The sequence below is a fragment of the Culex quinquefasciatus genome, chromosome 3, assembly GCF_015732765.1.
Source record: "Culex quinquefasciatus strain JHB chromosome 3, VPISU_Cqui_1.0_pri_paternal, whole genome shotgun sequence".
Lineage (NCBI taxonomy): Eukaryota > Metazoa > Arthropoda > Insecta > Diptera > Culicidae > Culex > Culex quinquefasciatus.
This window is the reverse complement of record NC_051863.1, coordinates 24,201,845-24,225,946: the sequence shown is the minus strand read 5'-3', so window position 1 is coordinate 24,225,946 and position 24,102 is coordinate 24,201,845. Positions and strand designations below refer to the sequence as shown.

The following is a 24,102-nucleotide window of genomic DNA, read 5'->3' as shown; positions in this document are numbered from 1 at the left end:
GGCGATGTTGCGGAAACCTTCGTGCACACCCGGTTTTCGATAGATTTTTGTCTCAGGAACAATATTTTCATACAACAAAAAATCGCAAAAATCGTTTAGGACTCACGATTTGCGATTTACTGAAAAATTATTTTCATGGGAAATATCATATTTTGTTCTAAAATCTTGAATAAAATGCGTTCAAATTGCCCAGTATTTAAATTTTAATCATAGTTAGGAGTCCTACCAATAATGTTCTATATTCATCCAAGGAGTCGTAACATTTTTATGAATTTCTCTCAAAAACCATCTATAATAATAACAACTGAAATCAATACCATACTCTTTTCTCCTACGTTTAGAATCAATTTTAGTTTGTTTCTGATTATTCACAAATTATTTGTTGTTTTGGAATTTTTCGCTAAAATTTTTGTTTTTGTCAAATCTTAATTTTTTTGAAAACTAATGTTTAAAATGCATTTTAAAACACTTTTTCATTCAAATGTTTAGACTATGGCTTGTTATTTCAATTTTTATATTTTTTCGCCCCCTTCGATCCCGACCAGAGCCGAGGGACAAAATCTTTAAAAAATATTTGCATCGGCCTTAGTCAAATAAAAATGGAAAATTATTCAAATTCTTAAGATTTAAGCAAGCTCAATTTTATCACAGGCAGCATTTCATATGTTTCCAAATCATTTTGCATGTTTTTTATTGTGTTTTTAGTAAGTTTTATGGATGAATTTCAACTATCATGAGCTCGATCATGAGAGTATTGGTATCACATATATGTGAAAAACAGTAAAACATGAACTTTTCGAATGTTCCGGATATCCGGAACCGGTAGGTCACCTGGCCCTGATATTAATATTTGTGGTCAGAGTACAGGTAAATACTTGTGCAATGCAACCCAGAGCATCCTGATTAGTTGAAATTTGCCGGAGATACAGGTCGTCAAAGTTGGGAACGCAAAAAGGTCCTTTTTCGGTAGTAGCGGATTCCCGGTGGCCACAGTGACCAAATCTGGTTTTCCAGGTCGGTTTCGGAAAGGAGACGTTCTAAGCTTTCATTTGTGACCAAAAGAACCGGAATCGGTCAAAAACCGGATTTTTTACAATTTTTTAAATTTTGGGGTCGAAAAGGATCCCAATACCTTTAAAGTAACTTTTTTTATGGACGCTCCCCTAGGGATCATCCAAGGTTTGTTTGTTTTGTGAAATGTGTATTTATACTATAAATTTAATGCCAGCAAGTTTCAAGGCTTTAGCATGTATATAGCAAAAGTTATGGCAAATTTAATTTTCAAAAAGGCCGTAGGAATACCGTAGGAAGGTTAAGATTTTTTTTAGTAACCCTTCCCTTGAAATTACGGCACCAGAACAAAAGGGAACTGTCATTTACGGCACCAAAACAAAGTCAGAACAAAAGAACAGCTGTTCATTACGGAACCAAAACAAATCAACTGCGCACAGTAAAAAAGTACAAAAACTTCTGGCGTAAAATGGAAAGAAACTGATTATTTTTTCATGTAAAATTATACCGCAATTCAAGTTTAAAAGGTAGTGTATGTTTTTAAGCTGATTTTTTCTCAATTTATGTGTAAAATAAACTACTAAAGTTGGGATCCTAAAGAACACATCTGGCCGATGACTTCTTTTAAAGTTGTACTTTTATGACATGAAACATTTAACTGAAGTACTGTGTATTTTGACTATTACTACAGTAAATCAGAATTTTTGTTATGAAAAAAAAAATATAAATAAAACAATATTTTTGTTTTTACTGTGCGCAATTTGCGCGTGATATTAATCTCACAAGATGGCTGCCTTTTGCATCCCCCTTGGAACAAGCCGTCAAGTAGGACTTTTTTTGTCAAGAAGGGCCACGAAGTTATTTTTTAAATTGGTTTAAAAATCCATTTTAAATCCTTCTTCTTGACAGTAAAGGTTCTACTTGACAGCTCGTTCCTAGGGGACCATAGTTGATCAATCGCTTAAAAAGTTGTCTTGTCTATTTATTTTTATTTTTTTGCCTGAAAATGAAAAAATGTTTTACGAAATGGAATAGAGTTTTTTGCCGTTGTACAATAAAATTTATGTGTGGCGTTAGGACCCTATTGAAAATTGCTTTTTTTATTTTTCAGCAGTGTCTTGTCCCTCACATGTGTTGAAATTCGTCCTTGAAACATTTCAATTCTGAGATTCGTCATTTTATTCGAATTTCGAACACTCAAAACGTCAAACTTTGATGACTTCGAGAAGCAAAATATTTCTTGTTGACAAACTGCGAATTTGTGTTGATTCTGCTTCATCGATTGATTTTTCGCGTAATTTTAGTGCAAAACCTACCAGCTTTCGCAAAATATTCCGGTGCGCAATCATGTGAATCCCAACGCGCCCCGTTGACCATGGGACAGTAAGGACCAAATTTTGTTTAAACCTCCCGACCCGGTGCTCTACAATCGATTCTCCCACCCCCTCCCACTTTTCGCTGCAATCTGCCGGAAAGGACGTCTTCGTCGTCGTCGAGCATGGAACCGGTCAAAAAGATCCCGGACTGGGTGCACAGCTTCAGCGTAAGCGAAACGCGCAAGCACAAGGGCTACACGATCTACCGGATCACCTCGATTGTATGAATTAGTTTAATTCGAATCGTTGAAGGGTTTTGCAACATCCGATTCTTGCAGGTCTTCCCGCGGTACCTGCCGGAGGCGCTGTCCAGCGTGACGCTGTGGAAGCGGTTCAGCGACGTGAAGCAGCTGTACAAGGATCTGGTGAGGCGACACCGCGATCGCCACCTGCCGGGGACGGTTCCCGAGCTGGCGGAGCGGACCTACTTCAAGCGGTTCGACGCGCGGATCATCGAGGAACGGCGGCAGTACGTGCTGCGGTTGCTGGAGTTTGCCGGAAGGGAACCGGTGCTGTACCAGTCGTACGCGTTCGTTAAGTTCTTTGAGCGGGGCATTTCGCCGGAGGGATCGCCGCAGAAGGGTGGTGGTGGAAATATTGCGGAGATTTGCGGGAATCTGGCGATTCCGGTGCCGGACGAGATTGTGCTGATTGATCCGAGTCGGGACGATGGGGAGGTTGGGAGTGGTGGCGAAGACGACGTGGTGAGCGTTGGGGGATCGATGGTGGACTCGATGTTGTCGCAGTCTTCGAGTGCGCAGTCTGGTGGGGAACCGGTTTCTGGGGTTTTGGAAGAACCGGTGGACGAGGTGGACTCACTGGATTACATCGTGGAGGCGGCCATGGTGTTTAGCCGGGCAGCCCAAGCGGAGGCCAACGGCCACTACAAGGAAGCGTTTGACGAGTACAAGGCAGGAATTGACCGGTTGCTTACCGGAGCGAAAACCGACGCGAATGCCGCCCGCAAAAAGATGGCCAAGGAGAAGACCTGCAAGTACGTAACGCGGGCCGAGGAAATCTACGAAAAGTATCTCCTGCATCAGGAGGACGACGCCATTCTCCAGCTCAGTCCGATCTGCCTGGACGATCCGAGTTCGCCGATTCAGCTGTTGGAACGCCCGCTCAACTACCTGTCCCGGTACAAAGTGGTCCGCGTGCTCGAGGGTCGCGTCATGCAGGTTCAGGACGTCACCGATCGCAAGTTCTACGTCATGAAGGGCATCCGGAAACCCGCCGGAGGTTTCTCCCAAACCAGCTCACTTCCGTACAACGTTCCGTACATGGTCCCGCTGGTCGCGTACTTCCAGTCCGAGTCCAGCGTCTTCCTGCTGCTCAAACTGGTCGCGGGTGGAAAACTTTGGGATTACATCGCCAGCTACCGAAAATCAGACGAATTCACCCCTCCCACTTCGGAAGATTCCGCCGAACACGGCAGCGGCGGCGCCGGCGACGACTCCGAACCGGAGACCAAAGCGCAAGAATCTTCCAACGAGTCGGACTCGAGCGTCACCACAACAACCTCCGCCTTCGACTCCGGCTTCATCGATCTCGTCAACGACTACAACAGCAAGCAAGCTCCGATCGAGCCGGAACCTCCGCAGGAGGTCGAACAAGCCCAGGAAGCGGTCGTCGACGAAGTCGACCACACCCCGCCGCCAACCTACATTCCCTCGTTCGACGCCCTGTCCAAGGACATGGACGTGAGTGATCTCGTCAGCTGCAGTCAGCAGCTTCTGCGCGCCGTGTCGCAAACGATCGAGCAATCGGACCAGCAGCAACCTCGAAATGATCTTTTGGAAAGGGAAGGTGGTAAACTGCTGGCGGCGGCGGTGCCCAAGCGACCCCACATCGATACTAGTCAATTAGAGTTAAGGACGGCGGTGGAGAAGGCAGCGCAGCCGGACCAACTGCCCGAGGGATGCGTCAAGCAATGGATAAGCGAGCTAATCATCGCGGTGGACAATTTGCACTTTAATGGGATCGTTTGTGGGTGAGTTTTGACAAAGACAAACAGAAGTAAATCTCTTTCAAAATGCCTCAATCAGCAATTTAACGGTCAATTCAAATGATCAAAAAAAAAAAAATGCAGGCCAAGGATTGATACCTAAGAGCATGCAATGGCACTGACCTTGTTGCGTGCTCTTCGGTTGACGTCCACGTAAGGAACATCCTGGAAGGAGCGTAACTAACTACATCCGTAGTTCTGTTAGATCATCCGAATTATCTTGATCAGAACAGTATAGCTCTGGTTCTTTGCGAGTGTCCTATTTTCTTACCTCCACGTTGGCTTGGTTTTCATTATGACCTAGCTGGTGGCCTGTGGAAACGGATCGTAAACCTTTGACCACCGCGGGTCAGAGTCGATACGGCTAAAAGAAAGGGGCGCAACAATGTGGGAAAGGGAAGTAATTTGTGATTGTAGACGGTATTGTTTTGATTCGCAGTATGTTGAGTCAACTGCTGTGGATGTACCTGAAACATCGCACAACGGGGTTTCTCTTCTCTTCATTCTCAGCTACCACCTATCTCCTATTTTTATTTTTATTTTGCTCTTCTGATTCCCAATTCTTCACTGATTCTTCTATTTAATATCCAACATTTTTTACTAACTTTTGATTTTCTTATCTCTCAAAGCTTTTCCACTCTTTTCTATCAATTGATACTGCTGTAACAAACTTTGTTTTGTTTTTTTTTTTCCTTAAAAATATACTTTTCCTTAATGTACTAGTAATATCAAGTCTTTTTATCATTCACCTAATCTTTTTTGATTTTATTGCGAATTTATTTATTTGAATAATTCTATATCTGTCCTATAAATTATCATAACTATAATCTAAGCTTGTTTTGTATCTCTATTTATTAACTATTGTTTAATTTTACATCTAATACATCTAGCTTCTCATTTTTATTCTTCAAAATACGCTAATCATTCTCTTACTATTGATACTTGATTTTTATAAAATAAATTCTCTTTTACTTTCAATTGTTTTCAATCTTCACCCTTTTTTTAAAACAAGTGAGGTTTGAGCCCTTACTCAATTTATGGAATGGTTAAAGGATTAACACAAATATTATTATTGTATTTTTGGTAAACTTTTATAACATGCTTAGGACCAAAAATTGTAACAAAACACCGCGACAAAAGAAATAGCAACAGATAAACAGACTCAACAATAGGGAAGATTTCAGGAGAAAACAAAACACAGTAAATAACAATAAGTTTTGAATTCAAACTAAAAATAAAACAGTTTTTGCTTTAATGAAAGTTGATAGGCACACTATAAATGGTTAGGCGCTTATACTTACATCAAACCTTACGTAATGTACCACCCCCGGCCGAGTTAAAATGCGTAACCGGAAAAGAAGGTGTGCATGCCTGGCACGAACACTCAAAGCGTGTTCTAGCGTGCTGCTCGTACTGACTCAGAGCAAGGGTGAGATGTAGGTGTAAGGGCAGTGCGTGTTCGTCGGGAACCTAGTGCATAAGATCGGTCAAGGCCCGTTCTTACACTGAAAATTGCGAATTGCGAATTGCGAATTGCAATTCAAATGATCAAAAAATCACCACTGGTCATTTGAAGGTTATATAAGCATTGTTTTCCTCATGTTTCTACGATCCTTTCAAATAAAACTCTAGAATTAAAAAAAAAACAATTAATTGAAAATTCAAAAACATTTTTTTATGAGTGTAAATTTTAGAATTTTCGATTTTTTCAAATTTAAAATTTTAATATTTTGCAATTTTTCGGAGTCAGCATTTAATCCAAAAAATGATTCTTCTGGCAATTATTTAAACTATATTAGAAAAAAAATATTATTGATAATTACAGGGTTGTTACGGCGCCGTCCGTGGCGCGTTTCGCGTGAATTTGCTGACTAATTTTGCTCAGGCGCGGATGGCAATGCAAAAACTTTCCATTCTTATTAGGGGAAATATGCCCATTTTAATCACTCTAAGCCGTTCGACCAATTCTCATCACTTTTGCCGTTTTCCGCTATAAAATCAACATTTTCAGATGTATCAACAATGGAGAGTTGCTTGCTCACTTTTGTTTGAGCTATTTATCGCTTTGGAACCGTCAAAAACACTTTATGAAAGCTGTAATTCATGATCAAAGTGCTGATAGGCCGATAATAGAAATAGGCTGAGAAAGGGTATAGTTCCCCTAATTGAATTTTCATCCGATAATGTTTGTTTGTATTTTGTCAATAGGGGGATGGCATCGCTATTTTTAGACCACGTTTTCCACTTTTTCTCCATCGAAACCGACTACTTTATCGACTCCATTTTGCTGGGCGAGATAGGACCCCCCCTCTCCCCCCCGACGGCGGGGTATTGTTAATTTCTCAAATAAATTTATTACTTCACTCAACTTATTTTTCAACATCTGCTTACCGACTCTGAAAATTTAATTTCTTTTGAGTTTTGAGTATTTTTTTATAAACTTATTTTGTGTTTTTGTTATTTCATACCGAATCCATTCAATTTTTAATCTTGTGAATCAAATTTCAATTTTTTTCGAATATATAGAATAACATTTTGCAGGCCAAGGATTGATACCTAAGAGCATGCAATGGCACTGACCTTGTTGCGTGCTCTTCGGTTGACGTCCACGTAAGGAACATCCTGGAAGGAGCGTAACTAACTACATCCGTAGTTCTGTTAGATCATCCGAATTATCTTGATCTAAACAGTATAGCTCTGGTTCCTTGCGAGTGTCCTATTTTCTTACCTCCACGTTGGCTTGGTTTTCATGATGACCTAGCTGGTGGCCTGTGGAAACGGATCGTAAACCTTTGACCACCGCGGGTCAGAGTCGAGACGGCTAAAAGAAAGGGGCGCGACAATGTGGGAAAGGGAAGTAATTTGTGATTATAGACGGTATTGTTTTGATTCGCAGTATGTTGAGTCAACGGCTGTGGATGTACCTGAAACATCGCACAACGGGGTTTCTCTTCTCTTCATTCTCAGCTACCACCTATCTCCTATTTTTATGTTGCTCTTCTGATTCCCAATTCTTCACTGATTCTTCTATTTAATATCCAACATTTGATTTTAATTTTACTAACTTTTGATTCTCTTATCTCTCAAAGCTTTTCCACTCTTTTCTATCAATTGATACTGCTGTAAAAACTTTGTGTTTTTCATTAAATATATACTTTTCCTTAATGTACTTGAAATATCAAGTCTATTTATCATTCGCCTAATCTTTTTTGATTTTATTGCGAATTTATTTATTTGAATAATTCTTTATCTGTCCTATAAATTATCATAACTATAATCTAAGCTTGTTTTGTATCTCTATTTATTAACTATTGTCTAATTTTACATCTAATACATCTAGCTTCTCATTTTTATTCTTCAAAATACGCTAATCATTCTCTTACTATTGAAACTTGATTTTTATAAAACAAATTCTGTTTTACTGTCAATTGTTTTCAATCTTCACCCTTTTCATTAAAACAAGTGAGGTTCGAGCCCTTACTCAATTTTTGGAATGATCAAAGAATTAACACAAATATTACTATTGTACTTTTGGTAAACTTTTATAACATGCTTAGGACCAAAAATTGTAACAAAACACCGCGACAAAAGAAATATCAACAGATAAACACGACTTAACATTAGGGAATATTTCAGGAGAAAACAATACACAGTAAATAACAATAAGTTTTTGAATTCAAACTAAAAATAAAACAGTTTTTGCTTTAATGAAAGTTAATAGGCACACTATAAATGGTTAGGCGCTTATACTTACATCAAACCCTACGTAATGTACCACCCCCGGCCGAGTTAAAATGCGTAACCGGAAAAGAAGGTGTGCATGCCTGGCACGAACACTCAAAGCGTGTTCTAGCGTGCTGCTCGTACTGACTCAGAGCAAGGGTGAGATGTAGGTGTAAGGGCAGTGCGTGTTCGTCGGGAACCTAGTGCATAAGATCGGTCAAGGCCCGTTCTTACACTGAAAATTGCGAATTGCGAATATATAGAATAAGATTTTATCCGTACATGTTTTTCTAAATTTTAACATTATTGGGAGGAAAAAATCAGTCAAAATTATAAATTTTCAGAAATTGAAAAATTCAAAGATTGTTGGTTTTTTAGATTAAATCTAAATCTAAAATCTAAAAATTGAGCTTCAGAAATTTTAACAATTCCAAATAAAAAATATCATTCAAAACTCCATAAATTTTGAAATTTCAAAATTTAAAAATTAAAGAAAATAAAAATTTAAAGAGACAAAATTTAAAAAAAATAAAACAATCAACAAAAAAAATTATAGGAAGAACTTAAGAATACCTTCTTAAGTTCTAAAATTCTTAATTTCTTGAATTCTTAAATTCTTAAATTCCTAAATTCTTCATTACTTAAATTTTTAAATTCTTGAACTCTTAAATTCTTAAATTACTGAATTCTTTAGTTCTTAAATTCTTCAATTCTGAAATTCTGAAATTCCTAAATTCCTAAGGTCTTAAATTCTTAACTTCTAAAATTCTTAAATCCTTAAATCGTTAAATTTTTAAATTCCTATATTTTTATATTTTGCACCTTAAATTAAGAGCTACAGAATTTTTAAATTCTGGACCTTTTACAAAATTGAAAACTGCAAAATTATTAAAGACTACCAGTTTTGTCACCGTCTATGATAACAGAAAATCTGATAACTTTGGAGAAATTTTAGAGGCAAGTAAAATTTGAGAAGAATATAGGGGAAATATACCCATTCTAATCAAACACCTATCTTCGTCATATGAAGAGTTTGATGCTCGATTTAAGCTCCAAAAATACTATTTTGGCTATAAACATACCAGCAACAGCACCGCCTCAAGTAAGCACGCAAATTTCTGCCATTTACTGACCAAAAAGATCAAATTCAATGCACTTTTGATCAATATTTCGAGTCAAACATTTCAATAGGGCACAAAACCAAAACGTAAACATTCGAGATTGTTCCACTATTCCATTCATTAGTACACTCTCTACGTGCCCTCCAAGATTCAGATTGATAGCAAACAATTTCCTATTGAAAAAATCACAAACACAAAAAGGGCACATAACAATGTTCACTACAAACTAGACAAAAAGTTCAATTGTGCCCTTTTCTTTTTCGTAGTTGAGGAACTTTCTATGTTATAAAGTGAACTTTTCATACATTCTTAACACTAATTCACTTCAAAACAAAGTTTGATTTACGTTTCACCAAGGATTTCTGCAGAAAAAAAAACTTCGTCGAAATACAATATTTGTTACGGTCCCGCGGCTGCTGTTCAGTACACTTTTGAAGAATTTTTATGTTTCACATACCTTATCTACACCATTCGATCACAAAACTTCACTAATTATCAAAATTTCCGCTGGATTCCTCATTATTTCTAACTAAACAAAAGGGCCCATAAACATCATTCAAAACAACAATCGGGTGACAGCGCTTTAGTGCCCTTTCACTTCTCTCCGAAATTGCATTTAGAAAGGGCCCATTATGAACAACAGGTGGAAAGTTAAAAGGGCCAAATAACGAGATTTTTTTTTTAAATTATGAGTTTTATTGCGAAAATCAACATAAATTAGGAAGCATTCAAGCAGAGTTGAGGATAATGATGTGTTTAATCGTATCATTTGTAAAAATACCATCAGTCAAGCTTCTTTTTAAATAAGAATTGAAACAAGTTGTCCACTTTTTGCAAGCGTTTTTCTCGAATCGCGGTTTTTGGTTTTGTGCCCTAATGAAATGTTTGGCTCGATTTCTATTTTGCGAGACCATTTCTCATCATTTTGGTGGCACACACACATCCACACGCAAGATGAGAGGTTAACTGCTTAACGAAAGTCGCCATCAATATTTTTTCACTTGCGCCAACTACCGGCAACATGTTCTTTTGCACATTACTTGGCCACTTACTGGAAAAATAATCCCGAAACATGTAAATAATTAGCAAGCACCAACAAAAAAACAAACGCGCTAAGTCTTTTGACGTTTCAATTTTGACTACCCATTCCAATCGAAGGCTGAAGAAAACCGAGCGAGAAGCGAAGTCAAATAAAGAACAAAGGGTGGCCACCAACACCACCAACATGCTGGTGCAGCGCCTGTTGGACTCCAGCAAATGCTGCCGGGAAACTTTCGCTTCAAATGCTACTTTTCGTGAGTGTTCGCTTAAAATTTCATCAATTTTGGCAACACTAAGCAGTCCCAAAATAGCGCTGGAAGAAAAAAGAACTAAGCTGAAAATAGAAAATTGAGCGTGGCCCAATGCACTCGACTGATTAGAATGCATTTTTGAATATTTTTTTTAATGCTTGTAAAAGGAATAGCATAACCTGTAATAAAAGTGAAAATATACAGAAATGTTCACACAAAGTTGCTCTACTCGTTGGTGTACTTGGTTTTAGTGAATTTCAAGGAACAATCCAGATTATCCACCATCATTGAAACACGACCGCTTATTAGGCTTAAAATGGGCATATTTCCCCTACCTTAAAACACTTTTTTTTTTGGATCCAGGTCACCTCAGATCAAATCTAATGCAACATATTCCAATTTACGAACGTATCCTCGGATGTAAACACTCACTGTCAGAAGGACGATATCCGCACAATTCACGAAAGCGACGAACCAGGTTTTGAAGAATCGCAAGAGAAAATCCTCGGTGTATTGCTTCCGACATCTTTTAGAGGCAAGGCTCGGAATGATTACGCTCTGTAGAACCAGACAGACTCTGAAAGAGGCTGCTTGGCTGAAAAAATCGGCAACCTTCGAGAGACGATGAAACGTGTCGAGGAATACATGCTGAACTCCAGGCCGACGCCATGAGATGTTAACAAGTGGAAGTGTAATTCTTGTTTTTTTCTTGATTTTTTTCGAAAGCAAACTACAAGTTCACAAGTCTCAGAAGATAATTGTGTTTGCGTCTGCAAAAAAAAGGTTAATACTTTTTGAGCGTAACGATATGCTATCGAAACGGCTGTGATTCGGACAAGGAAAAACTAAGAAACTTTTAAGAGCAAGAGACGCCTAACAGACTGGCGTCCATATTCATAGCAATTTGATAAAATTTATTCTAGGTACTTGACGTTTACGTCGGTGTTTGAGGAGCGCACTTTTCGTTTGCTAATTTTGTTAAAACGTAAATCTCACCCTCATTCCAGCGACCTCACCATGGACAACCTGCTGCTCGGCCCCGAGGGCCAACTGCTGCTGACGTACTTTTACCGCAAGGAGCGCTTCCCGGACGCGGCCACTCTCGCCACCGAGCTTCGGCCCGAAGCGGTCCAGCAGCTCTACGTGGCACCGGAGCGACCGCTCCAACCGTGTTCCGACTACTGGTCCATCGGCGTCATCCTGTTCGAGATGCTCACCCGGCGCAGCTTCCTCGCCTGCCATCCGGCCGGGGTGTTTTGCTACCAGGACGTTCAGTATCCGGACGCGGTGGACATTTCCGACGAGGCGCGCCAGCTGCTGGACGGGTTGCTGCAGCCGCTGCCCGAGAATCGGTTCGACTTTAAGGAGATTATCGCAAGTGCATTCTTCCACACGATCGACTGGAGCGAGGTCAAACGACGGGGCCAGCAGAGTGCTTAGGAGTTCGTCGTTACGTGCGCGTACTAATTTAAACTGTAACTGTAACCGGTGCAACAAAATATAGTCCAACAATAAATAGGTACTGTTTGTGTAATGACGTTCGGATTCAATAAATGTGTTTGTAAGCGAAGTTGTTGGTTTTTTAATGTTTTTTTTTTTTCGTCTCAACTCATCATCTCACACACATTTTCCTTGGATATTGAACGTGGCGTGAATCCTGCGCCCAGCTTAACTAATGACGGGTTCAACCACCTCGACGACGGTTCCACCGGCTCCCAGCTCCAGCGCCGACGGCTTGTTCTTGGGTTCGCTGCGGGGCGTGCTGTACATGATCTCGTCCTTGGGCTCCACCACCGACACGTTGTCCGGCAGCGGCTTCTTCGGGCCGATCTTGCCGTTCGGGTCCCACGGCAGCATAATCTTGACCTTGATACCGAGCACTCCCTGGCGCAGCAGGACGTGGCGGGTGGCCGTGTCGACGTACTCGTTGCACGGATCTCCGGAATGGATCATCAGTCCGTCGACGAACTTCATCGACTTGGCACGCTGACCACGCAGCTTGCCCGAGACGACCACCTCGCAACCCTTGGCGCCGGACTCCATGATGAAGCGCAGCACACCGTAACAGGCACGACGCACGGCCAGACCTCCGATCAGCTTGTAACGGAGCGACTCGGCCTGGGCGATGGCGCACAGACCGCGCGTGGCGACCTTCTCGGCGTACAGCTCGACGGTGCCGGGGGCGAAACCGAATCTGCGGAAGGAGAGAGGAGAAAGAAAAGGATATTTTTATTCATTTTGTTAGAATGTTGTGCTGACGAAGAACTTCAAAATCCCCGAATTCTTAGATATTTGGCAAATTGTTCTTTTATATCTGTTCGAGTTGGATAAATACGACGTATGCTGAAAAATTCGAGTTTAACACTCAAACTCTCGGGCATTCATTTTACTCCATTTTTTTGTTTCTTTAAAATTTTATAACTTTTGGTAGAATTAGCCAAATTTAATGCTTCCGGTTGCAAAAGATCCAGACTTGTCTATATTTTGAACTGTCGGATGGGGGACAAATATGGTCTACCTTTACCGGGGATATTCCGGATTCCGTTGAGGTATCTCGTCCCTAATATTTGGTTTTTTGCTCAATATAACAAAATCTATTCGACAGTATAAAGTTGGAAATGAGCATGAGCATGAGCATGAGAGATCACCCATGGTTGCCCCTCCGTTGCTGAACAGAACCGTAATATCCTTTCAGCACTACTGATTATAGGCTTCGACGATCTAGTGGTGTTTCCCTTATCAACAGCATGTATGAATGCGCTGAAAAGATAAAACACCATGATTGCTAAAGCTAGATCAGTTGCGAATAGGTAACAGTCATTGGCCACCAACGGCGCCCGCCATGTCAGTTTGTAGACCTCGATTTTAAGGGACGGGAATGTTAGTTAGCGCAGGTTGCTACTAGGGCAGCTGATTTACTCTGTGCTTACACCCCACAAGCGCCAGAAACCTGAAAATTTGTTAGTAGGATAGGGTGCTTGGTCAGGATCCATCATAGAAGATGATGATGCGACCCAAAATCATAGTGTTTGTTTAAAGGTATTATATATTATTCTCAAGGCATACAATCGGATGCTGCGGATGAGACATTTCCCGTTTAACTGTTGTTAAATTTTAAATGAAATGGTTTAGTCTTAGACAGCCGGCTGTGGAAAGATAGAACCAAAATCATTTGTAATTAAAGAATGAAGAATTAAACAATGTAACTTTTAACTTGAGATGATTTTACGAGTTTTAAATGATTGATGTTTAGTGAGGTACTGATTAACGGTGCGAACGACGAGATTCGATGTGTATCGAGCTGAAATGGTATGATAGGGTTTTTATAGGGTCAAATCGAACTGGCTAGCTGTCATCGGGACAGCCAAAGCCAGCCGCACCTTCACACGCACACACGCACGCGAAAAAAACGAAAAACACACCGACGGCGGACGCGAAAATTCTTACGACCCTACGGAAAGGAATCGCAAATCTGACTCATTCGACAGTATAAAGTTGGAAATGATACAAAACCTTAAGGGATCATCCTAATATACATCATCCTGCTATCAATTAGAATTTTATCAAATTTCAAACGTTTATACATTCCTTCCAACAAAACGAATTTCCACGATTTCTGTTACATTCGATTCGAACATTATTTTCTGTTAAATTTACGATGCTTGCAAAATAGTTTTACTGTTGAAACATTGCGATGTTTTAAAGCGTTTTTTCCATAATTTTTTGTTTTATTTCTTTAATTCTTGAATTTAATTCTTTAATATTAATTCCATTTCACCATCACTATTTTGCTTACATTTTAGATTACACAAATTTAGACTACTTTGGATCATTTTTAAATCACAGTCTAGTTTAATTTTGAGAAAAATAAGAATTTAGATGACGAATACTTAAGTGAAATTTTGGAAAATTTTCTAACTTTACAATTTTTGTTAGAATTTTAGAATAAGAATTAAAAAAATAAGAAATCAACAATTCCAAAATATCAGCACTTCAAAATTTTAAAAATTTAGAATCTTTATGATTTAGAATTTTAGATTTTTTTTTTATTTTCAAATGTTCGAATTTTTTAACTTTGGATTTTTTAAATCATTAAATTTTTCTGACAAAATGTATGATTTTCTCTTGCTAAGCAAACAACCAATTTTAGAACAAATCTCTGACGATGGTGGGGCAACTGCCTCATATTGTCCCACCCTGTGTGCGCTAGTAATTTGTATTTTTCAGTTGAACCGAAATCCAAATCAAATCCAAATTATTTGAATTTTAAACCTAAACATTGCAAACAAGCTACGCGCTTTTTATCGTGACCCTTTTCTTAAGCATTTTTATATGGAGTTCTGCGTTCCTTCCGGCCTGACCAATTTAAAAAGAATACATATTATCAATATTGCAAAGTTTGGCCTGGAAGACATTCAAATAGAAATGAAATTTTGTAGTAATATTTTTAAGATCATCGAAATTCCCTGACCCAGCATAAAATTCCCTGACTTTCCCTGACTTTTCCAGGTCAAATAAAATTCCCTGACAATTCCAGGTTTTCCCTGACTTTTCCAGAAATCGACACCATGTTTCAAAATACAGTAAATTTGCAAACAAAATAAGCGCTTCCCAAACACGGACGGGAATGTCAAATACCTAATTTGAGGGGAAAATCACGCAAGCAACGCCCCCTGACTCAAGACGGTTTCGAAAGCACCCAGAATGCAAAAAATAAACATTTTGATTATTGGACCTTTTCTTAAATTAGAAAAATTAAAAAAATGCAAGCTAGGATAAAGGGGGGCTTCATTTCGACCGAATGCTCTAGGTTCACTGACGGATGCAGTTGCTTCAGTTTAAGCAATATCCAGTGCAGAACCAAGGTGAAGCGACGCGGAGAGAGCGGACAGCCCTGCTTTACGCCTTTTCCCTTGCTGACCTTGGGTGTTCGCTGGTTCATCCAACGCAGACATGTTTTTTCTTTTAATGCAAGGTTGATCACCCGATTTACGAGGAAATTCGGGACTCCTAGAGTTTGAAGAGCTTCTATCACTGCGGCATGGCTTACGGAATCGAACGCTTGTCGGATGTTTAAGGCCAGTGCATACAGGCTGATGCCATGATTCCAATATTCCTCCGTTATTCTTGTCGAAGTAAAGATATGATCCTCGACTGACCTGTTTGCCAAGAACGCCGCCTGGTACGTCGGCAGCTTGCCCGTGACTTCGTCCAACTTACACAACAGATGAGTAGCTTATGCGGACGATCTGATGATCATCACCAGCTCACTCAAGGAAATGGATGAGATTATGTGGAGTTTGAGGTCACTGTTGGAAGAGGTAGGACTTATCATCCACCCTGAGAAAACCGAGCTGTTGATCCGGTATCTAGGTGCGTATCTGACGGCAACCGTGAATCGTCCGGAATCGGTCAAGCGACGCTGCTTCCAAGTTTCCAGAGTTAGTAAGCAATCTCTTTGACGGCCGATAACAGACGCACACTACGCCACTTCGAACGAAAAACTGTTCAAGAATGGTACAAGGCCCCTGCGGTGGTGTGACGATTGCGTCAACCAGGAGCCTTCTGCTGAAGAAGACCATCATTAAAACGATTGTGATAAATCGTGTCACGTACTGGGGACATATCTCTCGAAGGATGGCCAATCACCTACTGCAGGCGGCATTCAATCTGAAAATTGAGCTGCCAAAAAGGAAATGCCGTCCTTGTGATACCTGGATGCAAACCCTGGAAAAGGAGTTGGCCGTTTTCGGTAAGTAAGGTCAAAGAAGATTTCGTAAGCCTGCTCCTGGATAAGGCAGCCCTGAAGAAAGCAGTCAGGAAGATTTACAGGGTTGTTACGGAAAAGTCGAGAAAAAATCCGCGCCAGATCCGCGCCGACCCCAAAACCCAATCCGCGCGAAATCCGCGCCATATAAAAAAAATCGCGACAAACATAGAAGAGAGTAACATAATGAATGAAATTTTAAACGAAAAAAGAATAATAGGGGAGCTGGGGTAAGACGGCCAGGCGGGGTAAGACGGCCACCCCACTGTTTTACTAAGTATACTAATGAATATTACTAAAATGTTTAGCAATACTGTTCCTCATGCTAAATAATGCATATGGAGTCACCTTTGCCAAAAATATTGTTTGAAATAGTATAAAAATAGATCAAAATAAACAAATAATTTTTGAACTTGAAACTGGATGTAATTTTCATGAATTACAACTTAGGCATTTTGTTAGATAACAATATGTTTTCCTGTCTTCAAATATTTTTCATGTTAAATTGAAGTTTTCCTAGATTATGTCCCTCGAAAAAGTTTAGAAAATGCGATGAGCTATTTACAAAAATTGTTTAAAAAATAATTTATTTGGGGGCAAGACGGCCACCTCCTCCGGGGGTAAGACGGCCACCCGTAATTTGTAGATTTTAATTGATATAGGTTATATTTTTGACGGTTTTTGACTATTATGACATATTTGTAGATAAGGAAACGCATTTTCAATAAAACTATCCATTTTTAATCAAAATGCTGTTAACTACCGTTTCGACAACATTCTTTACTGTGATATAGCAAAACTCATTGAATAGTATGAAATCCTATCAAACTTTTCATAAAAATCGCTAATTTAATATTGTTTACATAATTTTGATTTACTTATTCTAATCAAAATACACAAACTAATTATTTTGCATCAAATTGTGTTTGTTTTGTAGTAAAAATTCACAGTTTTTCATAAAATGTGGTCGCAATAATATGAAATTCACTGAGCCAAAATATGAAAATTTTTAAACAGCATTTTCTTCACATTTGAAACCTGATTTTTTCAACCAAAATAGTTATGATGTTCAGAGAAGTCTGTTCAACCATCCTTGTAGGAATTTGGGTGGATTTAGCAAAGTTATTAAGTTAATTTATAGCACTGGCCGTCTTACCCCGCGTATTTCATATATATACGATTTCAATTATATTTTTAAAATTCCTGAAAAGTATTGAAAATTGGTTTTTAGACTAACTAATTTATGTCATTTCTATAATGGACTAGTAGTAGAACAATATGTACTTAATTTGAGATCAAAATAATCTGTTGTGTAAATTTTATTAGACTTCTCCCTTAGGGTGGCCGTCTTACCCCCATCTCCCCTACAGAAGGCATTTGGATCAGTACCGTTGATCAGTTGTGGATTCATATCGCACCTGTACCAAATGGAATCTTTTTTGCCATTTCTGAAACAATATTAGCATTTTTTACAACACTTTAAATATCGTTGCTTTAAAAACAAATTCAGAAAAAAAATTAAAATCGAAAATTTTAAAAAATTAAAGCCATAAAAAATCACCAAATTATAAAATCTAGGTATTTAGTGCTTGATAATTCTCGCCAAAACTTTACTCTGGAAAATCGAAACACAAAATTTCTATTATTTTCTTCTCTAAATTTCTCCAAACTAAAATATGACTCCGAAAATGATCCGAACTAAGAAAATGGCAAAAAAATAATTTAATAATTTAATAATTTAATAATTTAATAATTTAATAATTTAAGTATTTAAGTATTTAATAATGTAATAATTTAATAGTTTAATAATTTAATAATTGAATAATTGAATAATTGAATAATTGAATAATTGAATAATTGAATAATTGAATAATTGAATAATTTAATAATTTAATAATTTAATAATTTAATAATTTAATAATTTAATAATTTAATAATTTAATAATATAATAATCAAATAATTTAAAAATTTAAAAAATTTATAATCAAATTATTTAATAATCTAATAAATTTAAAAAATATATATATTTTGATAACTTAAGAACTTTCCTTAAAAATTAAAAAATAACAAAAATCAATTGTAACATTTTCGTAATTTTTCAATTTAATAATTCGTACTTTTTTACGTTTTTTAAGTCTGTAAGTTTTGACAATTTCAAATTATGAATTCTAATTTTTTTATTATTTGAATATGTATTGCTTATTGCGAGATAAAATCACGTTTCTCCATCGCTGTGAGTGACAGGAGATTATTGCCGCCTAACTACCGCAGTGTAAAAATCAGCAAGTTGAACTGAAATTATGCGTTGATTTGGCTGTCAACTTGGTTTGTTTTGATTATTTTCCAAAAGTCAGCTGGAAACTCAAGGCAACCTTTGACAACAACCAAAAATTTGTTCTGCGGTTGTCATGCGGCTGTCATGCGACCATTATCTTGCGGACGTATCACCGCGCGTGAACTCTAATTATTAACGCCCGCAGTAATATATTCTGAAATTTCAAATGGAACATTTCCATTCGAGCAGTTTTTGCTTTTTTCTACAATGTATTTTTTATGGAGCGAAATGTCAAAAACTGCTCGACTGTGGGTGCTCCATTGGGAGTAGAATCAATTGTACCTGAATCAGAGTGGCAGCAGAATTTTGTTTTTTTAATAAACCAAAAATTTAAAAATTTAAATTTTTATATTGAAAAACATAGAAAATCTAAAAAGTTTCATAGCTTCAAATTTTTAAAATTCTGTAATTTTTCGAATTTTGTTCTTTTGATTTTAATAAAATTTGATATTTATTTGAATTGTAAGGCAGATGTTTTAAAAATAATGAGTTGTAATGTTATGTTGAATTTATATAACAAATCTCAATACATTAAAAAAATCGCTTCTTGAAGATTATTTCGAAGTTTCATAGTAAGAAAAAACAATCAATAATTTTAGAACAAAATTTTCTTCATTAACAACTTCTTAGAAACTGATATTTTCGCACTCAACGAAAAAGAATTAATTTATTTAATTCCTAATAATATTTTTGTTTGTAATTTGAAAGAAATTCTATCGTTCTCAATTATTTTGTTTATCAAATTGATATCCGCGCGAAATCCGCGCCTGAGCAAAATTAGCCAGCAAATCCGCGCCAGATCCGCGCGATACGCGCCATCCGCGCCATCCGCGCGATCCGCGCCGTCCGTAACAACCCTGGATTTATCTTCTCCCAGAGGCATCCGATAGCGAAGATGAGGAATAGTTTGCCAAGCCGCGACGAAGTAGGGTCTGAAGAAATGTGTGAAAACTTAAAAAAAACGCTACTTAATCCACCTTTAGGTGGTTGGTGCCTTCCTCGCATTCATACACCACACAGCCTCAAAAAAGTTCATAAATAACAATTCTTTTATCAAAATATCTGAGTCCGGCCTCAAAAAAGTTAACTAAAAACACTAAAGTGCTTATAACTTTTGATAGGTTTGTCAGATCTTCAATCTTTTGGGCTTATTGGAAAGGTCTTTTGATTATCTATCCAACGATGGGTCGCATAATAGATCCGGACAACTTTTTCATCAATATATTTGAGATCCGGCCTCAAAAAAGTGTATAATTAACACATAAGTGCTCATAACTTTTGGAAAGGTCTTTCAAATACCTTTCTATATATACAATATATAGCATGATGAGTTTTCTTACAAAAACCACCCTTTTTAACAATATTTCAAACTCTAGCCAAATCGTTTTTTTAGCATAACTTTTGAAGTACTTTTCTAAACTTCGTAATATTAACTAGGGTCTTGTGGGACCCCAAGACGGATCGAATGAGACTAAAACGGTCCAAATCGGTTCAGCCAGTCCGGAGATAATCGAGTGCATATTTTTCGGTGCACGGACTTACAGACATACACACGCACAGACATTTGCTCAGAATTTGATTCTGGGTCAGTCGATAGGTATACGTGAAGGTAGGTCTACGAGGTCGAATTAAGAAGTTCATTTTTCGAGTGATTTTATAGCCTTTCCTCAGTAAGGTGAGGAAGGCAAAACATTTAAGAATTTACGAATTTTAGAATTTCAGAATTTTGGAATTTTTTAATTTCAGAACTTTAGAATTTAAGAATTTTAAAATTTTAAAATTTTAAAAGTTTAATATTTGATTTACAAAATTAAAAATTGAATAAATCCAGTATAAAATTAAAAATAAATAAGGTTAAAAATCATTACTCTAAACTCAAAATTAAATATTCAGAGCCGGAGATGTTAAGAAATGACAAGAAACATATAAAAAATAATTTCTACATAATCTTTACCTTCATTTTTCGACGTTTCGTACTAAGAAAATACAAACAAACATTTTCAAAATTGCCATCCGCGCGAAATCCGCGCCTGAGCAAAATTAGTAAGCAAATCTGCGCCGGACAAAATGGACGTACGGCTACGGCTTCCTGGAAGATACTGATGTGCCATTCCAAAAAACTTGAGTTGCAGCCACAATACTTCGAACTTTGTTATCTTTAAACACTCAAAAATTCATCTCGATATGCCACGATATAACTACTTTGACTTTCTGAAGTCTGTTCTCGCCGCAACTTCTTCTTTCAAGAACTTTCTTATGTTCCGCACAAAGACGGCCGCCAAAACTCACCGCTTCTGGACGACGGCGGTCAGCTCGCGGATGCGGCGGCCCTTCTCGCCGAGCACGTTCTGGGTGCGGGTGGCCATGATGATGATCTCGGTACGGGTCGGGGTGACGCGAACCTCCACACCTGAGTAGCCATCCTCGGCCAGCTCACGAGTCAGGAACTCGTTCAGCTCAGCACGGAACATGCCATTGGCAACGAACTGGAAGAAACAAGAATCCGGATTAGTTACGGGGTGGTTGCGCGTTTTTGTTTACCAAAATAGTCGACCGGATTTGGAGGTTATGTTGTGACAGCGCAGCAGCAGCAAACAAATTTGTGACGAGTTCCCGGGCGGATTTGCAGGAACCATCCAAGCAACCTGGAACCACTTATTTTCAACACACTTTGCGTAAAAGTCCATCGCACCAGCACAGATTCCACACCAAAATCACTTCCCCTCTCAAAGCAAGCCATGGAACCACTCTTTCCCTTAGGAACTGTCAACCACCAGAGCACCACACAAAATCACTCATTTTTCGGCCAAAATCCGCCCGGAATCGCCACAAATCCATGCTGGCCGCTGCGCCGGAAGTTCCCCCGCCTCCGGGCGATCCATTCCCAGTTCGTTTTCGACATTTACCCGGCGTTTTTTCGACACAACGTTATACATTTTGGTCGGACCACAACTTTAGCAAAACGTGGTAAAGGCAGAAAAGAAAGATGTCAGCGCCGTGCGCCGAGGCCGAGCCGCGAAAAGAAAAAGAAAACTTGACAGCCGAGCGGCGCGGGCGCGAAGAAGAAGACGAGCTTGCGTTTTTGGGAGAAGGGAACGCAACACGTTGACAGAAGGGAGGAAAACTGCAAGAATGCTTTTGAAGTGGCAGTTGTTACAGGACCGATTTGTTAGTTTGATTTTTACGTGACCTTTTCGGAATCACTTTACACGGTGTGTTTTGTAGAATAAACTAATGTCTGATATTTGGCACCGTGAAAGAAGGGCTCTTTCCCGACATTTTGCGGGTTCTACCGAAATATTTCGTCGGGGGGTCAAGAGCAATTTTTTTTGAAGACTATTTTTCGATTATTATTATTATTATTATTATATTTCGAAGATTATTTTGCGGCGGATCCGCAAATATCGATTCAGCCAGTTCTGAGATAATCGTGTGGAAAAAATCATGTCTTCACACATCCCCACAGACATTTGTTCAGAATTTGATTCTGAGTCGATACACTGAAAGCCCGACCATGGTAGTTTTAAGAAAATTTGCTAAAAATGCTGCTTATTAAATTAACTGTGGCTATTTGGTGAAAGTAAACGCAAATATGGTAAAACGTACCATGCTTTCACAAAATTGCATGGTAGCTAATGCGAAATCATTATCATTCTCTCGAAGGTTAAATTTACCATACCGCTCTCGAAATAGTAAAACTGACTGCGTTAATCAGTCAATCCAAGCACGGAATGTTTTTAGCAAAAATACGTCGGTGCGTGTTCTCAATTTAACCCTACAATATGGTAGCAACTACCATGGTTGGGTTTTCAGTGTAGGTATACGTGAAAAGTTCATTTTTCGAGTGATTTTATCCAGATTTTTAAGCGAAAATGGCGTTCGAATGGTGAACGCCCGAAATGTCAAAACCACGCAGTGGCACCAACATTGCGATAAAAGTGTGCCATGGCATGCCCATTTTCTAATGTTGGTGCTACTGCGCGATTTTGACATTTCGGACGTTCACCATTCGAACGCCATCTTCGCTTAAAAACCTGGATAGCCTTGCCTCAGTGAGGTGAGGAATCCAAAAACTCTGAAAATCTAGAGACATAAAAATATAAAAATCTAAAAATGTATAAATTAAAAAATCTTCTAATCGAAAACTTTGAAAATCTAAAACAAAAAACTTAAATTTAATAATTCAATAATCAAAATTCTTAAATCTAAAATTAAAAAAAATTAGAACTTAAAAATGTAAATACAGTCGACTCTCTGGCTGTCGATCTTCTCGATATCAATAATTCTCCATCTATCGATGAATTCTTCAGTCCCTTCAATCTGCATACTTCAATTGGGTCCTAAAATGAAGCTTAGATTGCTGATATTATTGTTTACAGCGATAAAGCTTATTTTTCTGAGTACAATGAACCTTTGTACGACCACAAAGAGTTTAAAATGGATTTTTAAATCAATTTTGAAAAATTAACCTCGCGGTCCTTCTTGACAGAAAAGTTCCTACTTGACAGCTTTTTCCAAGGGGACCATAGTTGATCCATCGAAAAAATGTTGTCTAGTCAAAAAAATTTTTTGCATTAAAATGAAAAAAAAGTGATCAGAAATTGTTTTTAATCGTGTTATTTACCGTTGTACATAAAAATTGACAGAGAGCTTTAGTACCGAATTATCTTCATTCCTCGATATTTTCCCTTGCTTGAAGGATCTCTTCCTCGACGGTCCCTTGGAAAAAAAAAAATCTCTACCGGTTGTCAATAATTTCACTTTCTCATGGCTTGCATATAAAAAAAAATGGATTTTTAAATCAATTTTGAAAAATTAACCTCGCGGTCCTTCTTGACAGAAAAGTTCCTACTTGACAGCTTTTTCCAAGGGAACCATAGTTGATCCATCGAAAAAATGTTGTCTAGTCAAAAAAAATTTTTGCGTTAAAATGAAAAAAAAAGTGATCAGAAATTGTTTTTAATCGTGTTATTTACCGTTGTACATAAAAATTGACAGAGGGCTTTAGTACCGAATTATCTTCATTCCGAGGGGCGTGACAAAGGCCTTAATATATTAATTTTTGGTATTTAATACATTAAGGAATTAAATTCCTCATGTCATTTGAGATTTGACAGCGCCTCACCTGCTTTGAAAACATTGGTTGGCTTCGTGTCTCTTTCGCGCTCGGCTGTCAAGTTTGTTTTGGTTTCGCGCTTGTAAAAAATGAACTTGTTAATTATTGTAAGATCGAATATTTCGATAAACCGCTAAGTTCTAGGACATTCTTGGTCGCGTTGGATAAAAAAAGAAAGATGCGGAGAAGATTCTGGAGCAGGACGGTGTAAACGTGCCATAGGCGGAAAAGAGTTGAAGCCGGCAGAATTCGATTACAACGGCCAGTAGCAAATCAAAAAGCGGCAAAAGTGCGGTTTCATCGATTACGAAGATCCTGCGATGCGCCTTGCAGGATGCAGTTCAAGTCAAAAAAC

The 24,102-nt window shown here is 38.3% G+C and overlaps 2 protein-coding genes across 3 annotated transcripts; one reads left to right on the top strand and one right to left on the bottom strand.

Moving 5' to 3' along the window:
- The first annotated feature begins 2,233 nt into the window (after positions 1–2,233).
- On the top strand, positions 2,234–12,098 carry LOC6047440 (ribosomal protein S6 kinase delta-1). Of its 2 annotated transcripts, none has more exons than XM_038260641.1 (4): positions 2,234–2,394; positions 2,488–2,554; positions 2,666–4,377; positions 11,536–12,098. In XM_038260641.1, exons 1-4 carry the CDS (start codon positions 2,387–2,389, stop codon positions 11,966–11,968), a joined length of 2,220 nt encoding a protein of 739 aa, XP_038116569.1. In that variant the 5' UTR covers positions 2,234–2,386; the 3' UTR covers positions 11,969–12,098. The 2 variants fall into 2 exon arrangements, with proteins under 2 accessions (XP_038116569.1, XP_038116568.1); XM_038260640.1 differs by having other exon boundaries at positions 2,488–2,608.
- Positions 12,099–12,102: 4 nt separating this feature from the next.
- LOC6047438 (40S ribosomal protein S3) lies at positions 12,103–21,674 on the bottom strand. Its single transcript, XM_001864458.2, has 3 exons — positions 21,538–21,674; positions 20,921–21,117; positions 12,103–12,722 (listed from the first exon to the last, which is right to left on the bottom strand). The coding sequence occupies exons 1-3, from the start codon at positions 21,565–21,567 to the stop codon at positions 12,197–12,199; spliced, it is 753 nt and encodes a 250-aa protein (XP_001864493.1). The 5' UTR covers positions 21,568–21,674; the 3' UTR covers positions 12,103–12,196.
- Positions 21,675–24,102: the final 2,428 nt, after the last annotated feature.

Excerpts from the sequence above, each read along its gene's own strand:
- LOC6047438 (XM_001864458.2), bottom strand. The coding sequence starts at position 21,567 with ATGTATAACGTTGTGTCGAAAAAACGCCGG. Across the intron at positions 21,118-21,537 it reads TTGTGTCGAAAAAACGCCGG|TTCGTTGCCAATGGCATGTT; the intron begins GTAAATGTCGAA and ends TGTTTCTTCCAG. Across the intron at positions 12,723-20,920 it reads ACCGCCGTCGTCCAGAAGCG|ATTCGGTTTCGCCCCCGGCA; the intron begins GTGAGTTTTGGC and ends CTCCTTCCGCAG.
- LOC6047440 (XM_038260640.1), top strand. Across the intron at positions 2,609-2,665 it reads TCTACCGGATCACCTCGATT|GTCTTCCCGCGGTACCTGCC; the intron begins GTATGAATTAGT and ends CGATTCTTGCAG. Across the intron at positions 4,378-11,535 it reads TTTAATGGGATCGTTTGTGG|CGACCTCACCATGGACAACC; the intron begins GTGAGTTTTGAC and ends CCCTCATTCCAG.